The following is a 22,701-nucleotide window of genomic DNA, read 5'->3' as shown; positions in this document are numbered from 1 at the left end:
AATCACATAAAGTCATAAACAGAATAGCAGTGCAAACCTGCCTGCTCACTAGAACTGCCATTGTTCACTCACACTGGATGAATTTAGCTTGTTTCCTTTACTGTGAATATTTTAAATTTGAAAGCAGGGCTAGACTTTTGAGATATGAACAGTCAATATGAAATGTAAAGAGACTTGGGTGAAAGCAAGCAGGCATGTTCTAGTAGTGACTATTGTTTTGGAAGTGGAATTCTAGTGTAGCCTGTTCATCTGAAGTCTGGAATGCCCCCAGGTACTTACGTACAGGAGTGAACGGACCTGGAGAATTTAGTATGATGTCTGCAAAAACAGCACCCTTATGTCCAGTCCAAATCTGTGTCCAGCACTGGTACCTGGGGCATTTAGGTACGGGGAGGGAGGTGGAGTGCACCAGAATGACTGATTTACTAATGCCTTCCTGTGGCTGCTAACAGAACGGATTCCATTAGAATTCAGCAGGTTCCTAAGAAGTCCATCATTGAAAAGATTCTGTACTTTTTTCACATTAAAAAGTGGTTAAGAACTCTTAGTTTCTATACCGCAAAACTTATACAATCTTGTCTTGTCAGAGAGGAAATGCTTTGAACTAACTTTTTCAATGACTTTGAACTAACATAAGAAGAATTATCTGCTATCTAGCTAATGCATTTTACCGAATATAAGCAATAAATATCCAGTCTCGTTAGCGCTAGCAGTCAGTATATTCATGGTTCATGGTATACGTTGTAGATGAAAACATGCAATTATTTTTCTTAATGGTATGCCTAGGAACCAATCATTATGTGAAGAATAGAAAATTACATTAAACATTCTTTTCTGTGCTTAGTTTCTTTAGGAAACTAAAAACTTTAGAAGTCAGCTGATACTTAGGTTTCTAATATACTATTCAAGATTTCCTTTGAAGTCAAAAATTAGAATTGCAAATTAAAGTGGAATCCTATTTGGTCATGTCCCCTGAATTTGACATTAATTACCATTACTAATTATTCTCCAAAAACTTCAATAACTTGGAAATACTTTTTATATTTAAAAAGTGAGTCACCAGCAAAAACTCCAAGAGCCATGTGTCTAGAAGAGCTTGTCAAGTCATAGTTACAATTGACTCACTTTTTATGCTTGACCAATTCAGCATTCATCAACCAAATGAATGTACTCAGCAGAACATACCAATTTGTTATTTTTCAGCAGTTCTCATGATTTCAATGTAAGTAATTCATTTTAGTCACTTTTATTACAGAATTTCTCTATATAATTATTATGACATTTCCTGTTAATATTTAAAGTTATATGGCTATGTTATTGCCTGTCAGAAGAAGACTATAGGCTTCCCTGATGGCTCAGATGGTAAAGAATCCATCTGCAATGTGGGAGACCTGGGTTCCATCCCTGGGTTGTGAAGATCCCCTGGAGAAGGGGATGGCAACCCACTCTGGTGTTCTTGCCTGGTGAATCCCCATGGACGGAGGAGCCTGGCGGGCTGCAGTCCATGGGGCTGCACAGAGTTGGATGCAACCAAGTGACTGAACACAGCACAGCACGTTGTCTGGTCATTAGCTAACTTGGCTTTCCCAACTCCATTTATATTTGGACCCTTCCATGATATTACTTGAAAAAATAGACTTCGGAAATATAAACAGATAGGCTCCTCTTTTGAGTTCTAATTTAAAAAATAATGGGACCGAAACAAAAGGCAAAAACTCTCGAGTGGAAACTTACGTAGTCCATCAGCTCATGTGCGGCACAGTTGATGGCTAGATGCAGGTTCGTTCCCAATTCTAGCCCCAGGTTCGCACAGATTCCTTGTATGAGGAGCAGTGGCTGCTCTACAGTGTCGTAATTAATGGTTAAACAGCCAAGATGGGACATCTTGCCGGTGATCTGCTGCTGCAGGATCAAGAAAACCACACATGTAAATATAGCACGCTAAGGTTCTTGGAGCTTCTGGTGGTTGGCAGCTAATAACCAGACTCAGCTCTACAAACACAAGGTCCTCTGACTCTCCATTCACCCTCTCCCTAGTTCCCGCTCATGTCTGCATGACCTCTGGGCAGATGAGTGTTCTGCAGTATCTGGGAATAGTTTTCTTACTCCTGAGGTTTTCACGTTTGACCTGGGAACACACTCCTCTCTCTTTAGTTGCCCATGTCATCTCTCTGTTGGCTCTACCATTGAACACGGGCTGACCTGAGCCATGACCACCAGACTGGTGAGTCTTCAGTCTGTCCCTATAAGTGTCTGTCCTGCCTGTCCCTAACGCTGCCTTCTTCCTCTAGACCTGCTCTTTCCTGTGTCCCATTTTCCTTTAGAAGGATGTAACTGTTAAAAGGCCACCTGATGCAAAGAACCGACTCATTGGAAAAGACCCTGATGCTGGGAAAGATTGAAGGCAGGAGGAGAAGGGGGTGACAGAGGATGAGATGGTTGGATGGCATCACCGATGCAATGGACAGGAGTTTGAGTAAGCTCTGGGAGTTGATGATGGACAGGGAAGCCTGGCGTGCTGCAGTCCATGGGGCTGCAAAGAGTTGGACACAACTGAGTGACTGAACTGAACTATTAAAAGGGCTTCTCTGGTGGTTCACACAGTAAAGAATCCACCTGCAGTGCAGGAGACCTGGGTTCAATTTCTGGGTTGGGAAGATCCCCTGGAGGAGAGCAGGGCAACCCACTCCAGTATTCTTGCCTGGAGAATCAGCATGAACAGAGAAGCCTGGCAGGCTACAGTCCATGGGGTCTCAAAGAGTTGGACACGACTAAGCACAGTGCAGCACAACTGTGAAAATGTAAGTTAAAAAAATGTAATTCTTCTTCAAGAAAGGTTTTATTTTAAAAAGGATGGGCGACTCCAGCTGAAAGGACACGGCACAGAGGATGCACGACAGTGGAAGAAGGTGTGAGGACCTAAATGATCTTGGGGAAAGGTCAAAGTCTGAGACTTCAGTGGGCCAGACGACTGCGGGCCCAGCAGCCTGTTGCCGGAGAGGCAGGGACGGAATGATATTCCAGCTCTGGGGGCTGGCCTCCTGGGTCAGTCCCCTTGGAGCCATATCACCATGCGATTTCTGTTTATGTGAGGCCTGGTCCTGGAGCAGAGTGACTTTGGGAGGGGGAGGGGGCGGGGAATAAATGACCTGTCATACAGAGTGTGGGAAGTGCATTTACTTACTTGGCCTCTTTTGCCTCCATCGTGACTTTTTTTCGTCTCTGGCTTTGGAGGAGGGGACTGTGGGACAGAAGATAAAGATATGTCACCAGACACGTCTGTGGCAGCAGGCAGAGCTTTTGGTCCTCTGACCTGGCAACGTTCTGGGCCGAGCTGGTCATGCTGCAAGTCTCTCTCTCTCTCTCTCTCTCTCTCACACATACACACACACACACACGGGTGATGCCAACCACTCTAATGTATGGGGGTATGGATATACATGTTCATGCATTTTTACTTATATAAGTAAGTATTCCCTCATCATGTCCTGACTCCTGCTGTGTTCAGGAATTCTTTTTTACAGGAGGGTATGAAGTCCCCTTCTTGTCCGTAAGGAATAACCCCACTGTGGGATTTGCTTTTAAAGGCCCAACATATTGTTTTAAATATTCTTACGGTGCAAACACTCTCACCTACTGGATAGGTTTGACTTTCGGAAATAGATGATGGTCATTAAATCTGCTGGATCTGATGTATGTAATGTCATGTGACATTAAAAGCAAAGCTAATTACCAACGAGACGCTCCCACAGTCTGCAGTATTGACAGCACACTGTAACATGGATCTAGCCTTTTATAGGGTGCACTTTAGGACTTCCCTGGTGGCGCAGTGGACAGAAACCTGTCTGCCAATGCAGGGGACATGGGCTCAATCCCCGGTCCAGGAAGATTCCACATGCCACGGAATGGCTAAGCCTATATATGCCACGACTACTGAGCCTGAATGCTGTAACTACTGAAGTCCATGTGCCTAGGACCTGTGCTCCACAAGTTCAGTTCAGTTTAGTTGCTCAGGCGTGTCTGACTCTTTGCGACCCCATGGACTGCAGCACGCCAGGCTTCCCTGTCCATCACCAACTCCCAGAGCTTGTACAAACTCATGTCCAATGAGTCAGTGATGCCATCCAACCATCTCATCCTCTGTCGTCCTCTTCTCCTCCTGCCCTCAATATTTCTCAGCATCAGTCTTTTCTAATGAGTCAGTTCTTTGCATCAGGTGGCCAAAGTATTGGCGCTTCAGCTTCAGCACAAGAGAAAGCCCGTGCAAAATCAACAAAGACCCAGCACAGCCATCCCCCCCAAAAGACGATGCACCTTAATGCCCAGCAGTTATTGCCTCTCTAAGTGGAGGCATGTTTGTCAAGAATCAACAAGGTTCATACTCAAGTATACACACATACAGAAGTTATCCTGCTTCCTTTCACTGTGGAGTCAGCTGAGCTTTCTATCCCTTGGTATTAATAAAAATAATATAGGAAGCGAAGTGATGTGCCAAGAGAGACAGCGAGACACACACAGCACTGGGTCAGGAGGCTGTGATCCAGTGATGGCAGGTGGTGAGACGCAGCCAACAACCAGGAGGAAGGCGGTGTGGTGGGGAGTGCCGAGCTAGGGGACTTCCCTGGGGGAGAGTCAGGGAAGGGGGGACTCGGACTAAGCAGATACCTGGTGGGAGGGGGGGAACGTGGGAGTGCCGAGCCCTCCAGGTAAAGAGCAGCATATTCATGGCCCAGAGCTGAGCAAGGGCAAAAGTCCTAAAGCAGCGTTTTGAGCTGTGGCACTCTTGATACTTTGGGTGAGCCTCTGCTTGAAGGGCTGCCTCGTGCATTGTCGGATGTGTAGCCGCATCCCTGATCTCAGCGTTCTAGATGCCAGGAGAGACTCAAACTGGGACAACCCAGAACATCTCTGGGCATTGTCAATTGTCCCTTTGGGCAAAATCACTCCCCACTAAGAACCACTGCCTTAGAAGAACACAGTGATACATTTTATTTTGTCAAAATTGAAAAAGAAAAAATATCTCTATGACTTCATAAAATAGTTAAAAAGGCAGGCAACATGGTAGAGGAAATTAGGTATTAATGTGACATGTAGAAAGGACTGAAGCCTTTATTACAGAAAGAATTCCTAGATTATCAGTAAAAGATGAACACAAATAAAAAGGGTAAAAAAATAAAGCATCTGCAGAGATTTGTGCAGAATTTTACATGATTTTAAATACAAATCATGCTATATACTTGGATGTGTGATATCTGTGTGTATAAATACAAAACAAAGGCTAGAAGACCACACTCAATTTTTAACAGTGGTCAGCTCTAGAGATAGAACTGGAACTGAGGGTGGTGGTGAGTGTGGGGTCCAGGCAGGTGGAGTTAGCACAGGGGTAGGGTGAGGGGAACTAGCTCTACCAGCATTTGAATTTTCATAAGAACATGCATGAGCTACTTGTATAATTAAAAATAAACTGTATAATTAAAATTGTATAATTAAAAATTTGAAAGTCAGGATGACTCCAGAAAGCTCAAATATCCTGAATTTCTAATATTCTAAGCTGGATCTCCTCCACCTGCTCTGACAGCCACCAGCACTAGGCACTGCTCATGGCCGTGTCAGCTCTGAGCACACTGCATATATTCACCTGCATACTCCTCACAACGTATCATATCCATTTTGTGGATGAGGAGCCTGAGGCAGAGAGCTTATGTAATTGGCACAAGGCCCACAGCTAGTAAAGGGGCAACGCAAAAGGCAAGGTGAGGGTTAACTTGTCCAAGTCTGAGTCTCTGCAGGCTGGTCACCTATAAGGAAGTTGGCCTCCTGGAAATCACCCCGGAAACTGGCTCCAGTATGAATGTGTGAAAGTGTTAGTCACTCAGTGGTGTCCGACTCTTTGTGACCCCTTGGACTGCAGCCCACCAGGCTCTTCTGACCATGAGATTCTCCAGGCAAGAATACTGGAGTGGGTAGCCAGGTGCTTAAAGCAATTCTGATCAACTGTAGGGCATGGGCCCCAGCCACCTGCCCCCATCACTGATTCAGTGCTGGCAAGATTGCACTGGAGCCAAAGTTCCTTCACAACATATCGAGATGGCATCTTGGCTCCCATCCTGCAGGAGAATCAGCTAGTGCATCCTAATCATGTAGTTTAGAAGCCTCACACCATGTAACTGTGGGCTCAGGATTGGATCCTGGAACAGAAGGAGGACGTTAGTGGAAAAACCAGTGAAATTTGAATAAAGTCTGGAGCTCAGTTAGTAGTAACGCAGCCTTTTGGTTTCTTAGTTGTGATAAATGTGCTTCGGTGATGTATCCTATTACCCCTGGGGGAAACTGGGGTGAGGGGGTGTTTGTGAACTCTCTGCACCGACTCTGCAGCGTCTCTATAAATGCAGCATTATCCCAAAGTTAAAGACAAGAATCGGGCCCCTCAGCCTGTGCACTGTGCACGACCCCAGTCAGAACATGACTGTACATTCCTGCATCTGAACAGGTATTCCTGATGCATCCGTGGACAGAGATGCACTTTGTGGACACAGCGGAGGAAGGAGAGGGTGGGACGAATTGGGAGGGTAGCATTGAAACATATACACGGCCACATGTAAGACAGCTAATAGGAAACTGCTGTATAACACATGCAGCCCAACCCGGCGCTCTGTGACATCCTAGAAGGGTAGGATGCGGGTGGCATGGGAGGGAGGCTCAAGAGGCAGGGAATATATGTATACTTATGGCTGATTCACATTGTTGAATGGCAGAAACCAACACAACATTGTAAAGCAGTCATCTTCCAATTTAAATTAATAATAAAAAAAGAATATGATGGAACCACCTGATGCCTCTACAGCTGCCCCCATCCAGCCTCTGTGACATCCCCCCCAAGTGCTTCTCAGTCAAGGGTACTCATTTGCCCAACACTGGGATTCTGAGCAGGCACATGTGACCATGCCTTCACCATCATACCAAGCGGCCTCTCATGATCCTAGGGGCCACATCTTTCCCTCATAATCTTCGCACAGGACCATCTGCCTCAGAAATCAAAATGAGATGATTAAATTCCATTAGAAACTGGCCCCATAGCCAATGAGGGAACGTATGAGCTTGGGTCATGGGGGAAACCCAAAGAAGATGAATACGTTTTCCTTTCTGTAGCAACAATATTGATCATGTTGCATATGAACTATAATTTCAACACCAGAAGGTATATAAGCATCAGTTATTACATACCATATATCCTCTTTACATACCATTTCAATTGCTTTGTTGATGTGTTTCTGAATTTCCAGAAGCATCTCTACACCCTGTAAGCAGAATAACCGTGATCTTCCACAACTGCCTGATAGCTCAGTTGATAAAGAATCTGCCTGCAATGCAGGAGACCCTGGTTCGAGCCCTGGGTCGGGAAGATCCCCTGGAGAAGGGAAAGGCTACCCACTCCAGTATTCTTGGGCTTCTGTTGTGGCTCAGCTGGTAAGGAATCCGCCTGCAATGCGGGAGACCTGCGTTCAATCCCTGGGTTCGAAAGATCGCCTGGAGAAGGGAAAGGCTACCCACTCCAGTATTCTGGCCTGGATAATTCCATGGGCTGTATAGTCCATGGGGTCTCAAAGAGTCGGACATGACTGAGTGACTTTAACTTCACACTTCACAACTGCAGTCTAGAATTTTAAATATAAACACTTACACCACACATGAATATTTCTAACTCAGAATATTTGTGGGGTCTTTGATTAGACATCCTGGGTAGTGAATTACATATGGCCTACAATATCAGAGGATTAAATGCTAATTTCAACTCTCCATTTTTATTTGGGTGAAAATGAATGAGAGGCTCTTCCTCGTTATCCTCTCTTCACTGTTCAGAACTGGCTGGTTTAGTTGGTTGGGTCACGTTAACTTCACTCTCTTTCATGGTCTCCTGACCAACCTTCTTGCAACACATGTCCCAGGTCATCAAGGGCTTCTGCAGGGGAGTGTTTGAATTAGTATGAATCCACTGTCACTTAGAAAGGGGGAGGATGTATTCTGCTGATGGTGGGATCTGCATATGGAGACAGACAAAGAATGGCATGCCAAACGCTCTGGTACCCAAATAGCACAACAGATATTAACTGAAGGAAAGATTCTGGCACCAGGATCTGCACGGGATCTGACAGATGGTGTGCCAGATATAAATTTGAGTCTTCCAAAACTGATAAAAGCGAGGTAATGCCTATTTCCCTTAAAAAAAAAAAAAGAATTCTTTATCATAAAGAAATCATCTTGAGATTAAAAAAAAAAAAGATTTTCACTATGTTGGATAAAGTATCAGTCACTATGTTGCCCAGAGGGGACGGAGCTTCCTGTCCTTTTCCTGTAAACGTCCACTACAGAACACGAATGCTTAGTTCTGCCTAATGCCTAATTGGCAGGATATTTCATGAAGATATAAAGAGGCATATTGACTCATTTATGCCACTGAAGAACAGTTAGGCACTGACAGACCTCTGAGTAGTAAACATGCCACTTAGGACTCCTTCCTTCCATATTCCATAAACATGCACTAAACCTCTCTTACGTGCCAGGCAATCTGCTAGGCTCTGCAGTTCCTACTTAACAGAAGGGCTCCTATGAAAGTGCCAGCTTCCTCTTGTTGCAGCCATTGTGCATAGACTAGTAAATAAAGATATCTCAGTTGCCCCAAAGAACATCCTTCTAGCACTCTCAAGGCTTCTCTGTGAGCCTCTCAGTTCATTTCAGTCACTCAGTCATGTCCAACACTTTGCAACCCCATGGACTGCAGCACACAAGGCTTCCCTATCCATCACCAACTCCAGGGCTTGCTCAAACTCAACTGTGATCCTCTAGCATGAGTCAGTATTATAAACAGCCAGAGATCCAAGGTGGTCTAAATGTGATCCCCTTTCATTGTGGTCTTGTTTTCTTCCCGCTTCCCTAATTTCCTAAAATTTTTTCTCATTTTTAATTTAATTCCCTTTCCATTGGTATAATAAGCCTTGGGAGCATCCACTAAAAACTCACTAATGATGAAGAAATTTTTTTTTAAAGAAAAGGTAGTTTGAGATAATTTAAGGTACTTGTTTAGCTGTTAATCCAGGATGGGGTATACAGATCACTTCTTTCATCAAATTCAGCTTCCCAGGTGATGACTTCCCACAGCTGACCAGCGACACCATCAGAAGAGGTATAGTTAGCTTTTCTGGCTGTTCCTGAAATGGGGGTGGCAGGGCGGGGAAGCAATGAGAAACGTGGTTCATTCGTGTTGAGACGCTCATGGTCCTTATAAAGGTGTGTAATGGGCACTAACCTGGTGGTGCTTCGATAATGCAATGTTCAGGTAGAGAGGATTATTGTCCAGCACAGCACTGGCTTTGGCAACAGCCAGTGACACAGCCCCTATGGCCATGCTGCCACAGAGGACAGGCTCAGGAGGCTCTGCAGGTATGACTGGTTTTTCTGCAGAAGTCTCCATCCTTCCTGAAGAAAAAAAATTTGATAAAAGATTGCTTTCCAGAAAGCAAAAGTGTGACTATGATAAAACTGTATTTTTCAATGTTTAACTTACAGATGCAAAGACTGAAAACTGAGGCTGGGAAGAACGTATTCACTTCCACCCCTGAGAAGTTCGTCTGATGTCACTACTCTCTAACGTCCAAAGAGTCCCCAGCCATGGATTTTGCCAAAGACATTTTAGAATATTCAGTATTAACTCCTTCCACAGTCATATAGGGTAGAAATTGTTATCCCATCTCAATGATGGCTTAGGCTTAAATACTTGCCCCACATCCAGCAGAACGTGAATTTAAGGAGAGCATTTGGACAGTCTCTGAATTCCAAACGCTTTGTTTTTCTATGTTCCACCATCGCTCTTGCATACCCAGCTTTGTGCTGAACATCTCATGTGTATATCTAACTGGTTATCTTGCTTGCCAACCCTAAGTGGGTGTCTTTTTCTATGAGGAATTCCTTCCAGATCTAACCATCCACTCAGAATCCCCAGCCATCTTTCACCCTCATATATTCTCAGCCACTTAGTCTGATAAGGCACCAGAGCGTCCATAATAAATCTCTCGTTCCCCTCCTGTTCTCTGCTTTCCCACAGCTGCTGACCTGAGTCAGGTACGTAAGGTAAGTGAAGTCAGATGTGTAAGCACCCAGCACACATTAAATGTTTAGCAAATTAAGGTTCCCTCCTACTCCTTCCCGTCTTACATTCCAAGTTCTATCAGTCAAAAGAAACCACCAAATGAACACCCACTGGTGGTCTCTGCCTATGATTCAGCAGCGGCCATCCCCACCTTCCAGAAGATTGGTTTAACATGATTTTTCTGCCTTGGGCAACTCTCCTCCTCTGTCTGGGCCTCGGCACCTGAAACTATGAAATAAGAGACCTTGTATTGATGATCTCTTTGGCCCATGGTTCTGGTGCTTTCTTACTCAATGGAATCCACACTCATCTGGTATTTAGTCTAGTCCCAGCATCATGCTAGGAACTGGTAGTTCTAAATCGAATGAGGCATGATTCATGCCTTCAAGGAGTGTTGTAATTGGATGGACATACAAAACACTGTTACAACACTAGCAGCAGCTCTGGAATTAATATATTAGAGGAACTGAGGTGAACAGTATGTTAGAAGGCATGGAGCAAAGGGCTATGATAACTTCAGTTATATGCCTTAAAATGGCAAGGTCTTCCAAAGACAGTTTTCATTAATGTCACCTGGGACTGAAGAAATGTTGGTTGTGCATATCAAAGGATACCATTAATTTTTAAAATATGGAGTGGCTTTCTGATGAGCTAATGGGAAATTTGAGAAGCAGTTGAAGGTCTCCATGTCACCCCCCACCCTCTCTGCCCTTCGGCAGAGAGTACTGTTCAGAGTACTTTGTTTACTAAGTGCTTACATCTGTGTAAGAAATATTTTTTATCTTACAAATAAAAATGGAGGGCAAGATGGGGTAAAACCGTGCTGACCTAACATTGTAGCTTCAAGCAAGGAAATGGCATGGAGGATGGATGGTACCTGGTGAGAACCCAATCCAGGTGTGCAGCGGAGAGACCTGACCTTGAAAAGGCAGTCCAAGCTTCAGCCTTTCTTCCCCCACATTTGTTACTTATGGTTAAGGTTCTACAAGATGATCAGCCACTGACCTTGCTTTTGTCCTTTTTTCTTGGATGGAGGTGGAGGAGGAGGTGGTGGTGGCGGCGGCTGGGGTGAAAGCGCTGTTGAGTCTTGTAGGTTCTTTTCCAATTCTTTTCTCTCCTTATCTTCTTGTACTTTATTTTCAAAGAATGTCCTTAATGGCAAGAAAGTATGGATTTATAATGAGATTACTTAGGAAGATCGCTTGTAACTTTGGTCATATTTTAGTGCTGACCCTAAAATATTTCAGTAGCTAACTCTGCTTTTTAAGCTACCTAAGAACAAATCTGCTTAAATTTCCAAGACTAAAAAGTGACACTGTTATAAAACCGTGTTCAAGAATTGAAAATCATTTTGGCCTGGAAATAAATGTTTAAAGATTTCAGGTGCTCATTTTAAAAATTATCTGAGCCCTGTTTATTATTTTTAAAGTAAAATTTGAAGAGATAATTTGATTAAGGGCTACTGGTCATTATTCAGGCTAATAGTCATTTATTCTTTTTGAATAAATAATAAATAAATGACCATCAGACCAAAAATGAGGCAAGCATAGACAGTGAAATACATAGCATTATATGCAGGACTAACTTTTTTTTTATTTGAGATGGGTGCTTAAAATGAATGCTAAAAAATTTTGGGGAACCCCAACTTAGGTACCTCTAAATAAAATTTCAGCTCCCTGGAATAAAAAGAGGGTAAAAATTTCCAGAGACAAAAAACCCACAAGCCAAAATTAAAAAAAAGATTTGGGAATCAGATTTGCATCAGATGCTGGTGGGGCTGTGCCTTTAAAGTAATGAAAGAAACAGATTTCAAATGAGAATTCTATACTCAGCTAAACAGTCAAACAGGAAGGCAAAATGCTAACATTTCACACATGTAAGAATACCCTTACAAAAATTTATATCCCAAATACTCTTTTCTCATCCTTACTTAAAAAAAAAATTATATATTTATTCTGGCTGTGCTGGGTCTTCATTCCTGGGTGAGTATTTTCTCTAGTTGAGGAAGTGAGGGCGACTGTTGTGGTGTGTGGCCTTCTTGCGGTGGCTTCTCTTGTTGCAGAGCACAGGCTCTAGGCACGCAGGCTTCACTAGTTGCGGCTCTCAGGCTCTAGAGCTTGGACTCAGGAGTTGTGGGCTTAGTTGCTCGGCAGCATGTAGAATCTTCCCTGACCAGAGATCAAACTTGTGTTCTTCTGCACTGGTAGGAGGACTCTTATCCAGTGTACATGAGAGAAGCCTTCATCCTTACTTTTACAGGATGTAATCCAACAATTCAAGAAAGAGGAAGATATGGGATCCAGGAAACAGGAGAACAATGAAGGGATATCTTATGGCATCTCTGTAGTAGGTCTAGAGAGGAACAACTCAAGATGGGAGATTTGGGAGGGAAAGTTCCAGGAAAAAAAGGAATGTAATGAAATAGAAGGTATGACTAAGAGATTAGGAAAACAATTAAGGATATGTTAATAGCAAATAACACACACAAAGAAGTGGAATAGCATTCAAAAACTGGAGGGCTACAATCCATAGGGTTATAAAGAGTTGGACAGGACTGAGCACGCACATGTGCATGCACACACACATGCACATGCTATTTATAAAAGACATAACTAGAAGTCACACGAAATTACATAGGATTCAAAACCTGTAAAAAGCTATTCAAAAAAAAGTTTTCTTATAAGGTCATGATACAACTCTGAAGCAAACTAAAATGTGAAGTTACACACGATTAAGCAAATGATAAAACTTTAAAGAAAGAGAATCCAGTTGACATTCTTTGGCCACGAGGACTGTGGCATTGATCCACACAAAAGGAGAAGTAATGGTAACCCACGACGTGGTTGGGTTAGCTATGTGAACTATGCTCACACAGCCATACTTCCTTGGTTTGCACATTTTAGAGTCAACCTGCGGGCAAGGCCTGGAATATTTGGCTGTGTTTGGCGATCAGAACATAAGCACCACCCACTGGGTCATATAAAAGGATAAGAGAGGCTCATGGGGATGACGCATGTGAGGAGGTACAGAGTGGAAAAAGATGATGTCTGAATTCGTCATCCTTTTCCAGAGAAACTTTGAATCCTAGGAAAGCACTATGCATAAAAAGAGGCCAAAAGGCCTTACGTAGCCTTACACAGTAAAAGTTTAATAACAGGATTTTCAGGAGAAAAACATTTTATGCTGCATGTTGATGCTTTAGCATGTGTTTCCTAATTGACTTCCCAACTGTACCCTATAGATAGGACACACCTGTTTCATTGGCAGGTGAAATGGAAAGAAAATAGGTACATGATTATACTGGACACTTAGGTTTCCAAGTTTCATACTTACCTGAGCACCTGATCCACCTCAGCCTGGCTGGAGGGCACGAGGCCCTGCAGCTCCTCAGTGAGGGTTTCGTTGACCCACCGCACTGCGGTGCTGACAGCATCCAACCTTTCCACTTCCTCGGCTTCAACGAGCTCAGGTGAAGCGTTCTCGTGGGCTTCAAAGTGAGTTGCGATCACCACAGAACATATGTTCTGAAAACAATATAAATGTGTCCTACATTTTCCCTGCCTTTCACAGGAAATAGGAAATTGAATGTATCCAACTTTAAGGTACATGATCTTTTATCACCAATTTCAAAGAGAAAATGAGAATCTATAATTTTCTTTGAGATATTTTTATAGCTATTGAAACACGGTGGAACCCGACTTCAAAGAATGTTTAAAATTATTACCTTGTTAAAATACTCTTATAAAAACCTTACATTGAACTTCATTTCTATCATTGCCTCTCTCAAAAATAGCAAAAAAGGAGACAGATTTAATCATAATTATTTTCATGGATGACAATGAATTTTTCTTCACGTAGATCAGTCTACATATTTATAATTCTATGTAAGTGAGTGAGAGTCAGTTAGTCGTGTCTGACTCTACAAACCCATGGACTGTAGCCCGCCAGGCTCCTCTGTCCATGGAATTCTCCAGGCCAGAATACTGGAGTGGGTAGCCATTCCCTTCTCCAGGGGATCTTCCCAACCCAGGAATCAACCCAGGTCTCCTGCACTGCAGGCGGATTCTTCACCATCTGAGCCACCAAATCTATGTAAATCTTCATGTAAATACATGAATCTATAACCCTATCTGCAGATTACAGAACTCATGACATTAGCAGTGTCAGAGTTTTAAAACTATTTTTGCCCCATTTCATGTCTCAATCTTCAGATCACCTTCAGGTCTTTACCAACAGTGCACATAATAAACCATCATGGCAGATTGTATGATTCATGCTTTGTGTTCATAACTTGCCTACAAATATGTGTATCTCACAGATACTGAATTTCAAAACATTAATTTCCCACTATTTAGACAGTAAATGCTAATAAATGCAGTGGAGCCAAGACAAAGAGAAGAACAGGTTTAAGTTGCTTCCTACCTTGGGAAAATTTTGAATGGTGCAGAATATTTCCACTTGGAGGGTTGGAAGCCCAAGTCCATCCAGCACATTTTTCCCCACAACTTTGCATATGGTGGGAGGTTTTGCAAGTTTAGAAAAGCAGTTTGCCTTCAACACACACACACACATAAAAACAACACAAAAATACCACATCTAATTTATCTTTGAAAGGTCATTCACATTTGCTCTAGTTTCTAGTAAACCTCTCTGTGAATGTCCTCATTCTGGGATTAGTCTAGCAGCTCTGTGGGAACATAAAGACTTGGACTTAGTCTCTGGTACATGGGGCAATTTGTCTATTGAACTCTCATGGGAAACTCACAGGCATGTCTTTATTTAAAGGTCCTGGTTCATTCTTTATGGGCCCTAACCTATCCTTCCATCCAAGATGCTGAAGTCAATTGGCTTCTAGAAAACCACGATGCATTCAAACCCAAGAAGCCTTAAGTGGGTTCATTATCATTTCTCCCTACAAGGCAGGTATTTTAAAAGGTGAAGACTTATACATAGGCTGTACTTCATTTACCATCAGTTCATGCATAGAACTACATGTTCAAAGAGGACTGTTGGAACCTCAGTGACAGCAGTTTCATTGATGTGGAAGAACAGAGGTCATTTGGAAGTTGATCCAAGAAACAGAAGAAAGAGAATGAAGCTGAGGGAGAAAATCCTCTCAAGGAGCCTGAGTAAAAAGATTCAAGGGACTTCCCTGCTTATCCAGGGGCTAAGACTCTGAGCTCCCACTGCAGGAGGTACAGGTTCCATCCCTGGTCAGGGAACTAGATCCCACATGCTGCAACTAAAAGAAGATTCCACATGCCACGACAAAGATCCAGCGCAGCCAAATAGATACACAAAAATTACAAGATTCACGACTGGGCCCCTGTGCAGAGGGCTGGGAGCTGGGAGAGAAGGAAGAGGGGCGAGAGAAGGCCCACCCCCTCACCCTCTTTTATCTTCAGACAGTATTCACTCTTTATTTCCACATAGCAAACCAGGCCTCTGATCTTTCAGTTCAAAATCCAATGACCACAACGTACCTAACTGGTCATCTCACATCCATCGCCAATGTGCCAGCACCGAGGTGGTGCCCACCAGAACTAAAGCAAAAGCCAATTTTCAAGCCATCCATGAATTTTAAGGATGACAGTTTGTATATTGCTGTGCGTGCACATGTGCTCAGTCGCTTAGTTGTGTCCAACTCTTTGCCACCCCATGGACTGTACATGTGAGACTTCTCTGCACATGGGATTCCCCAGGCAAAAATACTGGAGTGGGTTGCCATTTCCTCCTCCAGGGGAATCTTCCTGACCCAAGGATCGAACTGGAGTCTCCTGAGTCTCCGGAGCTGGCAGGCGGGTTCTTTACCACTGAGCCGTCTCCGAAGCCCAGGTATAGAGTAAGTATTGAAATGAATAGAATAGGAGAAGAAAAATATTATCTAATTTAACTTTTGTGTATTAGTGAGTTCAATTCAACAAGTAATGAGCACCTACAATATACCACATATTGGGTAAGGAGGAAAATGGGACTAACTTTTTAAAAATGTTTAGTATGTACCTTAAAGGAGTGACTTGGTCTTGTTTATCACTGTATCACATTCCACAGTGCCTGGTATATTTGGGATTCCATAAATTGATTCGTTGGAAAAGACCCTGATGCTGGGAAAGACTGAGGGCAGGAGGAAGAAGGGGGTAACAGAGGATGAGATGGTTGGATGGCATCTGACTCAATGGACATGAGTCTGAGCAAACTCTAAGAGATGGTGAAGGACAGGGAAGCCTGGCATGCTGCAGTCCTTGGAGCTGCAAAGAGTCAGATATGACTTAGCAACTGAACAACAAGAACAAAATTTGAATCCTGCATACATGAATAAAGGCCAGACACAACCTAACACAACCTTGGACACTTTGTATACGTTATATTATTAACTTCTCAAAACAACTCTATAAGGTGGTATCACCTCAGTTCCACAGATGAGCAAACTAAACTCCAGAGGGAAACCTGTCCAAGATAAAATAACCAATGTCTTCATTAACCAATGTCTTAAAATCACCAATGTTTACTGCTTTGTAACAGACTTAGTGGCTCAAGCCATTTACTTGCTCATGATTCTGCAATCTAGGCTGGGCTTAACTGGGCAATTCTTTGGTTGATCTTGCCTGGGCTCTCCTATACAGATTCAGTCATCTGTAGGCTGGACCCAGTTCAGAGTACCCAAAATGCTTCCATTCACATGTGCAGTGTCTCAGCCAGGACGGTTGGAACATCCAGGGGCTCCCAGGCCATCTGTCTTTCTCACAGCACATCTAGAAGGTCTCTCACATCTGCTAGGGCCTCTCTCTACTGGATCTCTCTCTCTTTCACTCTCCCTAGCATGGCAATCAGATTTCCCTTCAGCATGACTAACTTCCAAGAGGGAGTATTCCAAGAGTACATCATGCCAGCCCTTACCAAACCTCTGTTTGCATCATACTTGCCAAGGTCCTACGGATCAAAGCAAGTCATAAGGCCACGACCCCAGTCAATATAGGACGGACTTCCATAAGACTGTTCATTCTGGTGGTGTGGTTCATTGCTGCTGCTGCTGCTAAGTCGCTTCAGTCGTGTCTGACTCTGCGCGACCCCACAGACGGCAGCCCACCAGGCTCCCCGGTCCCTGGGATTCTCCAGGCAAGAATACTGGAGTGGGTTGCCATTTCCTTCTCCATTAGGGACCATCAATTTAACAGTTCATTACTGCTACAAAGCAGCAGAGCTAAGGATCAAATCCAATCTGCCCGATTCCCAATCATAAACTCTTAATCATAAGTTTTATGAAGGAGCAAAGAGTATTGCTATTGCCCACAGGGATCTCTCCCATCCCTGAATTCTTCTAATATGTAAGAGAACCATGGAAGAAATGGCATTTGAGCTGGACACAGGAGGTTGTGTAGTATTCCACAGGCAGACAACATGGAGAAGTTGATACTTTAGGTAGGCAGAACAGGATAAGTGAAGGGGAGGGAATTGGGAAACTTCACATTTAAAAAAAAAAGTCAGGAATGCAAGGGATTTAGAAAGAGAAATTAAGGAAACAATTCCATTCACCATTGCAACGGAAAGAATAAAATACTTAGGAATATATCTACCTAAAGAATCTAAAGACCTATATAGAAAACTATAAAACACTGGTGAAAGAAATCAAAGAGGACACTAACAGATGGAGAAATATACCATGTTCATGGATTGGAAGAATCAATATAGTGAAAATGAGTATACTACCCAAAGCAATCTATAGATTCGATGCAATCCCTATCAAGCTACCAACAGCATTCTTCACAGAGCTAGAACAAATAATTTCACAATTTGTATGGAAATACAAAAAACCTCGAATAGCCAAAGCGATCTTGAGAAAGAAGAATGGAACTGGAGGAATCAACCTACCTGACTTCAGGCTCTACTACAAAGCCACAGTTATCAAGACAGTATGGTACTGGCACAAAGACAGAAATATAGATCAATGGAACAAAATAGAAAGCCCAGAGATAAATCCACGCACATATGGACACCTTATCTTTGACAAAGGAGGCAAGAATATACAATGGATTAAAGACAATCTCTTTAACAAGTGGTGCTGGGAACTCTGGTCAACCACTTGTAAAAGAATGAAACTAGAACACTTTCTAACACCATACACAAAATAAACTCAAAATGGATTAAAGATCTAAACGTAAGACCAGAAACTATAAAACTCCTAGAGGAGAACATAGGCAAAACACTCTCTGACATACATCACAGCAGGATCCTCTATGACCCACCTCCCAGAATATTGGAAATAAAAGCAAAAATAAACAAATGGGACCTAATTAACCTTAAAAGCTTCTACACATCAAAGGAAACTATTAGCAAGGTGAAAAGACAGCCTTCAGAATGGGAGAAGATAATAGCAAATGAAGCAACTGACAAACAACTAATCTCGAGAATATACAAGCAACTCCTACAGCTCAACTCCAGAAAAATAAATGACCCAATCAAAAATGGGCCAAAGAACTAAATAGACATTTCTCCAAAGAAGACATACAGATGGCTAACAAACACATGAAAAGATGCTCAACATCACTCATTATCAGAGAAATGCAAATCAAAACCACTATGAGGTACCATTTCACACCAGTCAGAATGGCTGCGATCCAAAAGTCTACAAGTAATAAATGCTGGAGAGGGTGTGGAGAAAAGGGAACCCTCTTACACCGTTGGTGGGAATGCAAACTAGTACAGCCACTATGGAGAACAGTGTGGAGATTCCTTAAAAAACTGGAAATAGACCTGCCTTATGATCCAGCAATCCCACTGCTGGGCATACACACTGAGGAAACCAGAAGGGAAAGAGACACGTGTACCCCAATGTTCATCGCAGCACTGTTTATAATAGCCAGGACATGGAAGCAACCTAGATGTCCATCAGCAGATGAATGGATAAGAAAGCTTTGGTACATATACACAATGGAGTATTATTCAGCCATTAAAAAGAATACATTTGAATCAGTTCTAATGAGGTGGATGAAACTGGAGCCTATTATACAGAGTGAAGTAAGCCAGAAAGAAAAACACCAATACAGTATACTAACGCATATATATGGAATTTAGAAAGATGGTAACAATAACCCTGTGTACGAGACAGCTAAAGAGACACTGATGTATAGAACAGTCTTATGGACTCTGTGGGAGAGGGAGAGGGTGGGAAGATTTGGGAGAATGGCATTGAAACATGTAAAATATCATGTATGAAATGAGTTGCCAGTCCAGGTTTGATGCACGATACTGGATGCTAGGGGCTGGTGTACTGGGACGACCCAGAGGGATGGAATGGGGAGGGAGGAGGGAGGAGGGTTCAGGATGGGGAACACATGTATACCTGTGGCGGATTCATTTTGATATTTGGCAAAACTAATACAGTTATGTAAAGTTTAAAAAAAAAAAAAAGTCAGCAGGCCCATGGAAAGGAGCAGGGGAGGGAAGCATAGATAAGCCTGTGTTACCAAAGTAGGGGCAAGCGTTGTGAGTTGCACATACTGGAATGTGTTGGATCTTACTAAGCATGCAAGAGAGAACCACAGGAAGTTGAGTGAGAGAATGATGGTCAGATTTGGGATGAGGAACACTACTCTGGCAGCATTAGTGGGATGAACTTGATGGGGGAGGGGGAGAGAATAAAGAGGGCCAAAACTGGGACAGCAACTGAGAAGAACTGGAGTAGCAACTGAGAAAATGAAATGGAGGTGCCTTTATGTCAACTGCTGAACATTCGTCAAAGCCCAGGCCAAAATTCCCACATGCTACAGCCCACAGGGATCTTGCCCACCCGAGTTTCTTTAACAAACACACAGTGATCTATTCCTCAGTCTGGCACACAATTCTGAATTACCCTATCTATTACTCCAGTTATTTTATGTATCAGTGGCCCTTGCCCCTAAATTGAGGTAGAAGTTCCCAAAGAGCTGTGCAAACCAAAGCCCTAACTGCCTAATAGACTGGGAGGAGTGTTACACTGGGGGCAAGAGTGCAAGTTTCCAGTTTTCACTTCTGCATTAATTCATTGGGAGACAAGAGCTTGGGGTCTTTCTAAAATGAGGAAGTTGGACTAGTTAACTTTCAAGAATTCCTCTGGCAAGAGACTGTGGAAAGAGAATGGAATTGGGAGTTGCATTCACTTATTCACTGTGAGTGTCCACTATGCACTGTGCTAGGTACTAGGGACACAGACCCGGTTTGATTTCTGTCATTCACAATGTTCCTTGAGAAAACCATATAAATTCACCGGGCCACGGTTCCTTTATTTGTAATACAGAATCATAAGGTTTACTTCACCGCGGTCCTAGGGATGAAGTGATATCACAGTAACCACATAACACAAGGTGCGTGGATAAACATCTCTCCTCTCCCCTCCCCCGATTTGATGTATCGGCCAAGACCGAAAAAAACAATTATTTGTGGAACATCCCCTATATTAACTGCCCTGACAAGACGTAATTTTGAACCCTGTAGACACACTGCTTCTTTACTGCACTTACATACTCTGCTTGGTGTTGTCATTCTGCCTCACTGTAGTGCGAATCCCTACCAGTTCCAACCTTGATACCTTTCAGAAGGTGGGTGTTGGTTAGTACTTACGGGTCTGGAAGTGAGAAAATGCCTGCCTTTGTTTCAACTGCCCACGGCTTTAAGACTAAATATACGCCAGATGGTGAGCAAAGGAGCTAAGGGGTATGCGAAAAGGCGAAACCCACCCCCCGCCGCCCCCACCCCTCTCCACAGGAGCTCACAAGCTGCCTAGGGAGGGTTTCAATACAAAATAGGGGATGCTACAAGGCCGCTGCAGGACGATCAGTCCAGGGCGAAGGGGGTGGGGGTGGGGGGTGGCAAGACTTTGATCTGAATTTGAAGTTTAGATACGAGCTGACCAGGTGGGACGGGGATCCCCGGAGCGCACGCAGGGCCCACAAGCCAAGGAGCCGAGGTTTGAAATCGACCGAAACTTGGCAGCGATGGGAGCCTGCTGGGTACGAGGCCCCGGGGTGGGCTGAAGGCTACGCTGTAGCGAAAGCCAAAGGCGTTCGCTCCCTGGTCAAAAGGAGGCCGCTGAAGGTTGGTAAACTGAGCTATGAGGTATAAAGGATTGTGATTAAAGGAGATAACTGGCAGCCGGACAGGTCCGCCCAGAGGTAGTGAGGATGCCTGCCGGCCCCTGGAGCTGTCGCGCCGTAGCTACAAATCCGCCCAGAGCCCTCTTTCCTCCAGCAGTTTCCAGTCCACCACTTTCTCTCTCGAGATTCCTTTAGCCAGGTTTCCGCTCCGCTTCTTCCCTTCAGGATCCCAGCGCCGCGTCAACCCGCGGCGCGCGTGCGCGACTCTGCGGCGCAAGCGCCCCGCGTTGCCGCAGCGCGGGGCGGGGGGAGAGGGGCTGGAGGGAAGAGGGTTCTGGTCCCAGGTCCCTACCAGGTGCCCGTAGACGTCGGCAGGCTGGAGGTAGAAGGTGGAGTTGAGCAGCTCTTCCAGCCTGCGTGGAACGTCGTTCTCGCGGTAATACTCCATCGCCTGCTGCTTCAGCTTCTGCAGCTCCCTAGTGCTCCCACAGCTGCGGCCGCCGCCTTCTTCCCCCATGGTAGGAGATTTAAGGCTACAAGCGGGGGTTAGCCTGGGGGCCCGCGAGCGTCCTCCCTGTCGCTAGGCAACGCAGCGAGATTCCCGACCTCAGATCTCGCGATGCTTCCTGCCTTGGGTTCTTCCTGCTTGCGGCAGACGCGAATGGCTCCTCCGCCCTCCCTGTCCCTGAGGTTTTGACCCCCCCGCCCCGCCTCCCCGGGTTTTGGGCTTATTTACTCTTGAGACTAGCGCCTTTTTGGCGTTGTTTTCCAGGACGTGTTTCCCTGACGGTTTTCAGATAGGAAAACGGTTAACACTCTCACGAAGCGCTTTTTGCGGAGACGTGAGAGCGGGTTAGCCCCTCCTCTTCCAGCTGGGGACTCGAACCGCGGGTGGCGCCAGTTTTCAGGTGGCCCTGGGACTTGGGCCATCAGGCCTTCCCCACTTTCCCCCTCATTCCTCGCGATCAGGGAGCTCCTCCGAGCAGCGGCCTGTGCCGGCCCCCTCTCCTGGGGAGGTTGTAAGAACGCTGGGTGTCCTTCCCTAAGCTGTGGAGGACTCCGCCATTGGTTCGTTAGGCTGATGTTTACCTGCCCTGAGTCGAGCAGGGTGCTGGCTGTGGATACCGCGATGTCCAGCAGAGAACCGGCTACTCGCCCTCCTCTGGGAGATTAGTGAGGTGAAATTTTACCGTAGAAGGAAGAACAGTGTGTTTCCCCCCCAAATTTGTGATGTACCTTAAGGACCGGGCCTAGGGTGGAGGTGTTACAGGCAAGACTTGAGGAAGAGAAGCAGGAATGAAGAACTGTCATTGGGTCATGTTCCTTCTCCAGAACCTTCTTAAGAGGCTGCCTGCGTCCTGCCCCTTTTAAATCCAGACTGCCTGCTTGGCTTCATTACACCTACCAGGTGTCACGTGCACTTATACAGCTTCTTAATGTGCGCCCTCTATTCTAGATTCTTCTGCTGCAGATAAAGGGCTGAGATGG

The 22,701-nt window shown here is 44.4% G+C and overlaps 2 protein-coding genes and 1 long non-coding RNA gene across 7 annotated transcripts in view; 1 reads left to right on the top strand and 2 right to left on the bottom strand.

Annotated features, from left to right (window-relative positions):
• Positions 1–21,779, bottom strand: part of ENO4 (enolase 4) — a 29,028-nt gene extending 7,249 nt beyond the window's left edge. For 2 of the 5 annotated variants that reach the window (XM_044935093.1, XR_006547963.1), the window contains exons 1-10: positions 21,566–21,779; positions 14,567–14,695; positions 13,478–13,668; positions 11,150–11,295; positions 9,305–9,474; positions 9,075–9,206; positions 7,245–7,298; positions 3,185–3,241; positions 1,735–1,902; positions 284–445 (exon numbers count right to left, since the gene is read on the bottom strand). In XM_044935093.1, the coding sequence (XP_044791028.1) occupies positions 284–445; positions 1,735–1,902; positions 3,185–3,241; positions 7,245–7,298; positions 9,075–9,206; positions 9,305–9,474; positions 11,150–11,295; positions 13,478–13,668; positions 14,567–14,695; positions 21,566–21,730 (1,374 nt within the window). In that variant the 5' untranslated portion in view covers positions 21,731–21,779. The remainder of the gene's footprint in view (positions 1–283; positions 446–1,734; positions 1,903–3,184; positions 3,242–7,244; positions 7,299–9,074; positions 9,207–9,304; positions 9,475–11,149; positions 11,296–13,477; positions 13,669–14,566; positions 14,696–21,565) is intronic. The other 3 variants (XM_044935094.1, XM_006071685.3, XM_044935095.1) reach the window with 3 other exon arrangements.
• Positions 4,972–7,235, bottom strand: LOC123331373. Its single transcript, XR_006547964.1, has 2 exons — positions 6,961–7,235; positions 4,972–6,188 (listed from the first exon to the last, which is right to left on the bottom strand). It is a non-coding gene; the product is annotated as an uncharacterized LOC123331373 (long non-coding RNA).
• HSPA12A (heat shock protein family A (Hsp70) member 12A) overlaps positions 21,603–22,701 on the top strand; it is a 174,468-nt gene continuing 173,369 nt past the window's right edge. Inside the window, exon 1 of the mRNA XM_006071686.3 lies at positions 21,603–21,731. Within this exon, the coding sequence (XP_006071748.1) occupies positions 21,729–21,731 (3 nt within the window). The 5' untranslated portion in view covers positions 21,603–21,728. The remainder of the gene's footprint in view (positions 21,732–22,701) is intronic.

Source organism: Bubalus bubalis, chromosome 23, assembly GCF_019923935.1.
Source record: "Bubalus bubalis isolate 160015118507 breed Murrah chromosome 23, NDDB_SH_1, whole genome shotgun sequence".
Classification (NCBI taxonomy): domain Eukaryota; kingdom Metazoa; phylum Chordata; class Mammalia; order Artiodactyla; family Bovidae; genus Bubalus; species Bubalus bubalis.
The sequence above is the reverse complement of the archived record's forward strand: the minus strand, read 5'-3'. Positions and strand labels throughout refer to the sequence as shown.